This window comes from Mus caroli, chromosome 6, assembly GCF_900094665.2.
Source record: "Mus caroli chromosome 6, CAROLI_EIJ_v1.1, whole genome shotgun sequence".
Taxonomy (NCBI): domain Eukaryota; kingdom Metazoa; phylum Chordata; class Mammalia; order Rodentia; family Muridae; genus Mus; species Mus caroli.
This window is the reverse complement of record NC_034575.1, coordinates 77,082,921-77,090,873: the sequence shown is the minus strand read 5'-3', so window position 1 is coordinate 77,090,873 and position 7,953 is coordinate 77,082,921. Positions and strand designations below refer to the sequence as shown.

Here is a 7,953-nt window from a genome sequence, read left to right as displayed (position 1 = left end):
AACAAAACGCTGGTCCTCTGAAGAAGCAGCAAGCATTCTTAACTGATGAGTCATCTCTCTAGCCCTCATTATTTCCTTTGAAAGATGATTTTTAAAATGACAGCTATGTATTTTTCTGTGTGATTACTAATTACCACATAACTCTGTCTTTCCTTTAAGATCACATAGTCTGTAATTCTCCCATTGACACATTTTTCTGATGTTACATATTTTTAGAGTAAGGATACCTCTAAATAAGTTTGGAAACATATTACTACCTCAACTTCATTTCATATATGTTTTCTATACCTATTAGTGCTTCTCTACCTGATCATGGGGCACAAAAAGCAATCAAACAATAACAAAAAATAAAAATAAAACATCAGCAACAACAAAACGCCCAAAAGCCAACAAACCAACCAGCTAACCAAACAAAACCCTTGATAGATTTCTACATTGTTACTCTGATACTAGATAGAAACTTTCCACACATATGAAGATGGGCTATGGTATACCAACCACAAAATAATATATTTTATTTTTCAACATTTTTCTTTTATTGATAAAAATTACACAAAAGCTAAGTGATAATTAAATTTAAAAGCAATATTACACATCATCTTGAGTTTAGAAAGTCATCCCATTACAGTGACATTCAAAGGACCTCTGGCCATTGTTCACAGAGCCCCTCTCTCCTTTGAGGGGTAGTATTCAGGCTCTTCCCCATCCACGTGTTCACAGGTCTGGTCATCAGGTTTCTTTCCATGACAGATACAGATGGGGAAATAAACCAGAGCTCCTTCTATTGTCTATAATGTGTACTGAGTGAATATACACTTCAATGTATTTAATTCATTCCAGTAGCTTATTGAACTTTGTAGTCAACTTTCTTTACTTTAGGTCAATGCAAAACCAAACCTTTTTTGGTTCCATGGAAGTACTCATATTTAGAAGTAGAAAGAAGTCACTCAACCAGGAAATTAAGAAAAATAAAATTAATAAAAGGATAAAACCAGATTTTAAAGGAAAAATAACATGGGAACTTAGGAAAAAAGGTCTGTGAGTGCTATGCACATCTTACAAGGAAAAAAATGTGTTGTTTCCCCCAAATTCCCACCCTCCCACTGTGGTTCTCCAGCCCAGGAACCATGCATTGTAGAAAAATCAAATATACAAACCAACCTATAGATAGCTAGGGTGAAATCTATTTTTATAAGAACGTAACACTCTTGACTATTTACATCCGGGAGTGCTTGTGTTTGTTTTATCTTTTAAAGCAAAGGAAGTTCTGGGTCCTCCCGGGTTGGTGGCAGGTTTATCAGCTGCCCAACTTCATAAGCAGTTTGGGGTTTGCTTCTCACTATTCCCTAAACTTCTGTACAGGAGCAATGAACTCTTGAAGCTGGAGGATGCTGGACACCTCAACTCCTATGTGATGAAGGCTGCCCTTTTCCTGTGAGCTCTTCATCTAGAAGTTAGTTTCGCTGTTAGTTTGTTATTCTCTCCAGATAAATGGCAGGTGCAGCCGACCTGGCTATGGTGGCAATGAAGCTGTGGTCTCTCCCAAGCTCCAAACTGGGGCTGTCATCCTGCTCTATAGACACAGCTTCATAAGCCTTGTTGATGTGGAGAGGCTGGTGGGCCTGGCAGTACCCAATCACTGGTTGATCATAGCTGTAATACGGCAGGGGCTTCACATGGTGGGGTATCTGTACATGAGAAACAGAAAAAGCAATGGTTTAGTAATAAGCTTTGTTTTTCATGCTGATTCATGTCCTCTATTACTTGAAAACACCAACTTAACAAACGTAATTATTGTTACTTTTTTGGTTATCATAATTCATATGTGCGTTGTCCATAAGTTTACCTATATTGTATTTTCAATGTTTTGATCTTGATTCTAATCTCAGTTGACACATCAAAATAAGAAGATTAGAACAATGTAAATGTCTATGAACATGGATGACATATAATCATACATATATAGAACTTACCCTACTACACTATTAATCACATTCCATAGCCTACATAAGTGCACATGCTACAGAAATGGGTAAGAACTGTTACAGTATGGCATGGTAAGTCAAGTCAAAAATAAAGTGCAAAAGAATGTGTATGTAATGATGAAATGTGTATGCTGATATATGCAAGTTCTTTGGATATGCTTAATATGTCTATATGTTATGTATTTGAGTACATGTTTAAAAGTACATGTATATAATGTACACATATATCTATAGCTCTATTATTGTGTTTTATGTTTATATATGTAGTTTATTTGTATATCTCAGTCTTTTTCTTTATTTTTAATTGACTACTTTTTTCACTGACAAATTTCATACATGCATACATACAATGCATTCTGTTTACTTCTATTCACACACTCTCTTATCTACTTCCCACATCCCTACTCTGGGCAAGATCCTTTCTCAGACTCATGACTCTTATTTGTTTTTGTTTTGTGATCCATTTAGTTTAACCAGAGCTATCTATGTAAGCACTGGATTGGATCTATCCATGATAGCTTAATAGGGTCATTAGTGGGTACACAACTGAAGAAAATATATCTACATGAATCAGGACCATGTAGCTCAGAAGTAAGGTGTGGGGCTCCCACCATTTCTACCTGTTGATGAGCCCATTTTTCTACAGACTCAGGGTAGGTACCCATGGCTGCTCTGAGTTCATGTTTTCAATGTCTGTGTCTTGACTAGGAGATGGCATTTCACAGCCTTTCTCCTTATCTTATGACTCTTAACAGTATTATTAACCTTCATTTCACAGGGTCCCTGGGCCTTTGAAAGTATCATAGAATTGCCTTTATTGAGGGCTGTGTAATCATCCGTCCATTAATCTCAGCACCTTGTACATTGGAGCCTCTCTGCATTTACCACTATTCATGGCAAAAAGAGGATCATCTGCTTAAGGCTAAGAGTAGCATTTTCTATGGATACAAACATAACTTTTTACCAAGGTAGCTTGAATGTTTATCAATTTAGTTCAACAGCTTTACTCAGTACCCCTATATGTCATATGATCTTCCTTACCTTAGGTTTTTGACCAAGGTATAGTACCACAAATTGATTCTCTCTTCTGAGCCTGTCTCTAATACAAAACATATAGATGATATGCATGTTTTAACTTTCATTTGTACTTCTTACTTCAAACAATTCTAACTTCCATTTTGGGTCATATATCTTTTATGTAAAATAAAAATATCACAGATAATTCCTAGCAATATGTTGCTTAAAATATTACAAATATTTAAACAGGTACACTTCTCTGTTTATAATATAAATGGTATTCTTTACTTCCAAGCTGACAAGCTAAGTGTCTTAGTCAGGGTTTCTATTCCTACACAAACATCATAACCAAGAAGCAAAATGGGGAGGAAAGAGTTTATTTAGCTTATACTTCCCACATTGCTGTTCATCACCAAAGGAAGTCAGGACTAGAACTCAACCAGGTCAGAAAGCAGGAGCTGGTGTAGAGGCCATGGAGGGATGTTACTTATTGGCTTGCTTCCCCTGGCTTGCTCAGCCTGCTTTCTAATAGAACCCAAGACTACCAGCCCAGGGATGGCACACCCACAATGGGCCTTCTCCCCTTGATCACTAATTGAGAAAATGCCTTACAGCTGAAACTCATGAAGGCAGTTCCTCAACTGAAACTCTGTTCTCTGTGATAACTCTAGCTTGTGTCAAGTCGACACACAAAACCAGCCAGTATACTAAGTCTCTATTGATTGTCAGTGCAACAAATCTAGATGAGTGTCCAAAGCAATTATGTTAATAGGAAAATCTGCAAATACTCTAGGCACCTTAATTTTCTTTATTGCTTTTCATTAGAGTCCTCTATATGTCTGGTAAAGAAACACATTTCACAAAGTTAGGAAAAGGAAAGTGCAAGTGTACTTTTTTTTTTTTATCTTGTGCTTGCACATCTTTCTGAACCTGCTACATCAATCTGATGGTGTTGATTCCTTGTTGAGATGATAAAACTCCAAGTGCTCAGCTGCTCGTGGGTGATGATTCGAGAGATTTTGTCCTCTTGTCTTATGACATGGTACATAAAGCATAGTCAGGGTTCTCTAGAAGAACAGGACTTATAATGAATCTGTCTCTGTCTCTGTTTCTGTCTCTCTGTCTGTCTGTCTCTCTGTCTGTCTGTCTCTCTCTCTCTCTGTGGATTTATAGAATGGCTTCTGGGCTATGGTCTAGCTAGTACAACAATGGCTTTTCTACCAATGCAAATTCCAAGGATCCTGTAGTTGTTCAGTTCATAAGGCTGGATGTCTCAACTGGTCTTCAGTATATGCTGAAATCCAAAGCATTGTGCTTTACTGCCAGTGAAGAAATGGACTTGCCAGCAAAAGTACAGGTAAGCATATAATGCTTATTTAACTCTCTTTCTGTCTGTCTGTCTTATCTATCTATCTATCTATCTATCTATCTATCTATCTATCTATGTATCTATCTATCTATGTTGTCTTACTCACTACATAGTTATTATGTGGTGATTTTTTTGATGAAATAAAACCTTCCATCTTGCAGAGAAGCTCTTAAGACCCAAGATGTTCTAAAGGGGAGTGAAACATTCTATCGTCAAGGGAAGCTCACTAAGCACAGAAAGTAAACAGCTAAAGTAGATTCAGGGAAGCCCACAAACTGACCCCATTCTGAAGGTTCTCTACTTCAGTGGGACATCTCCAAATAAGACAAGCTGACTAGAAGACTCTTTGATAAGTCTAGCTTCCTGGCAGAGGCAGAGTATAACACTCTTAACTACTGTGCCATACATACAACCCTATTTTTATTTCTAATCCATTCAGATATCTCTCTATAAGCCAGCACACTGTCTAGACATGAACTCTTTATTATCATTTCTGTTTGGGGAAATGAAATACCTGTGGGGTTTTCTAAATGTATCAGATGGTAGAGGACTGATTGCTATCCTGGGTCAACACAACTCTGACAAAGTATAGAAATGGAAGCAAATATTTTGTTTAGCGCATTGAGCAGGTAGAAGTGTTTTGGGAAAGACCTTCCTAAGAATATTTTGATCCATTCTTCTTTCTGTTATTAATATGTGCAGGACAACTTGAAATGCCATGAAGAAAATCACCAAGTTACTTGCAAGTACAGAGCATTCACTGAACACAGAATATTTATTCTGTACTTTCCTTTCTTTTTTTCCTAATAATTATTTATTTATATTATGTCATTTAATTTGTGTTCCACAACAGAGGAATGGAGGTCAGAGTACAACTTATGGAATTTAACACTTGTCTTCTTCCATAGGATTCCCTGTGGGTCAAACCCAGATCCTCAAGCTAATCAGCAAGTGTACCTTCTGCTGAGCCATCTTGCCAACATTTCCCCCATACTTTCACTTAAAGGAATGATTCTGTTTTCTTTTGCCAAATTAGACAGATCTGTATAATAAACCAAAGGCCACATGTAGCACTGGCAGTGCCTCTGTGGATGCCTTCTATTTTTGAGATATTGCCCCTAGTCATAAGGGGAAGACACTGGACTCAAAAGGCATGCCTAAATCTTGTGTGAGAGGAAGTTAGGGAGTCATGAGCTCTGTACAAATAGGTTCATCTGAAGATGAACGTCAGAAGCTCAGGTCAACATTGTTCATTTTTTCTTATTTATTTAAAGCTCTTTATGTTTAAAATAAAATCTAAGAGAACAATTTCATATCAAACAGCATGATATTCAATTTCAAGTTGACTCAAATATCAAGAGAACCTTATTAACCACAGACCTCTAGATGTATATATCATATCACCTCGGAACTCAGGAAACTTGGTTTGCTGCTGGCAAGCAGGGGATCCATGACATTTTTCTCCATTGTATTTGAAACAAATTCTTTTGAGATAAAAATCATTTTAACATTCTTTTCTTCTAGACTGACCAGTGGCAAAATAAATAAATACTTAAAAGCTGAATGAATTGGCCACCTTTTAAAGGCTAACTGCAGCATTTGCTCATTTACTCTTGGAGTCTATTCTGTGGGGTACCATGTAATCAATTGAATTTGCAGTTTTGGAGCAGCAAAGAGAAGGAGGTCCTGTGTTTTATAGTAATAATGTACAGCACATTAACCACCTGGGTCCCTGTGCGGATTGTTGTTTCCAGTAGTCAAAACAAAGTGTCCTCAAGTTCCCTTTAATGTAGTTTTGGTATTTTTGTAAATGTGTTTTTAGTACTTTACAAAAGGGTCCCAATGCTCTATCCGTTCTCTCCTGGGTTCTACTTTGAAGCTCAGCAGAACAACACTATTTAAAGATGTTCTCATTAGCATGCCTGGCTACTCATTGGCTGCACTGAAAGCTGTACTTTATTTAAAGACAATTGCATGGTGTGCAGAACAACAAGAATCTGAGAAATACATCGTGATCTTCAGCAAATCTGACTTCTCCTGAGTATCTGTACAGTTGAACATTGGTCACATGTAAACTTCCTTAGAGAAATATTTTATAAGTACATGTGAGGTGGATTAGAGTGGGGAGAAGCATTCCTATGATAAGTCACTTTGATTCTTCTGACATTTGGCTAATCCTCTAAAAATGGAGCAGTCCTGGTGTCTCATTGCCCTCAGGTAACACTAAAAGTCCTTTCTGATCTTTAAGAAATCTACTGAGAATACCTATTCCAGCTCATTGAAGCTCAGGACTGCCCTTATATGTTTTGGAAGCATATCCTACCCCTTTGGTCTTCCAGTTTCCATTCAGAGAGATGTAGGACACAGGTGGGCACAGCATAGTTCTAACCAAGGCTCCCAGTCCTATCCTATATATTAGGAGGCTATCAAACACCACTGTACGTTCTGGCTTCCCAAAAAAACCCATAATTTATTCTTTGCCCATAATATGTTTTTTTTTCCCTTCCAACGCAGCAGAAAGATATTTTTGAAAAAGAATGAAATCATTCTTTGAATTATGAGGGTTCCCTGTATTAGTATTTCTATGACAGAAGTTTGGGAAAGGGAATGCTTTATATTTTGGGAAGAAAGGGTAAATTACAGAGGGTTGTACAGAGTTTCAAAACCTGCATATTGACTCTTATTCTAAAACTTTACATTAGTAATAATTGTATCTAAAATGAGAAATGAATGTGTCTATGCAGTAAGTGTGAATGCAATGTGAAATAGATCCGAGATAAATTTGATCAGAGACTTTAGAATTTCAACATGAAAATCCAATACTGTTTCTTCCTTTTCTCAAAGCTTTAAACATTAGTTATAAGTAGTTGAAGTGTCTGATTGTTCTTAAATTACTGTAGTCTATCATTAGTCTTATTTATTAACTTTTCATGGCCATTGTTCAGATTTCAGTATGAATTCTTTCCACTGAAGTCATAAAAAGTTGATTTTCAATTTCCTGAATGACATTTGGATTCTAATTTCCAGAATTAAAGGGTTGTGTCGGGCTATTCAGACCATTTAAAAAGTATCATCACATAAGTCCAAGGAAGAATTCAATACAGCTGAATTGCTTAATGAAGATGGACATTGCATTTATTGGAAGAGAAATTGATTTAAAATGAATGGCAATTGCTAAGTGAATGTATAACTTTGACTTTAATCTTGTCACTAGGTTAGTATGTGCTGAGAATTAAACGTGTACATATAAACAAGTTCAGTGAGTTGGTATTATATTTCAGGAACGTTAATTAAAAGCTAACAGAACCTTAACCCATTTAAGTGAGTTGGGTATAAGGGAAACTTAGTTGCCCCTTCAGCATATGGGATGCAGAAATGGGAAAAATCCACAAAGCTCAAGGTCAAGACTCAAACAATATGGGATCCTGCCTCAAACAAGGTGACAAGGTGGGCACTGAAGACTGACACCTGAGCTTTTCCTGCAACCTTCACACTTGTGCTAGGTGCAGACCTTCATATCCATGAATGCTTGCATGCTCATACACACACACACACACACACACACACACACACACACACACA

General features: G+C 36.9%; 1 protein-coding gene across 2 annotated transcripts in view; it reads right to left on the bottom strand.

Moving 5' to 3' along the window:
* Positions 1 to 510: 510 nt before the first annotated feature.
* Positions 511 to 7,953, bottom strand: part of Lrrtm4 (leucine rich repeat transmembrane neuronal 4) — a 749,886-nt gene continuing 742,443 nt past the window's right edge. For both annotated transcript variants that reach the window (XM_021165187.1, XM_029478329.1), the window contains exon 3: positions 511 to 1,688. In XM_021165187.1, coding sequence (XP_021020846.1) covers positions 1,467 to 1,688 — 222 coding nt within the window. In that variant the 3' untranslated portion in view covers positions 511 to 1,466. The remainder of the gene's footprint in view (positions 1,689 to 7,953) is intronic.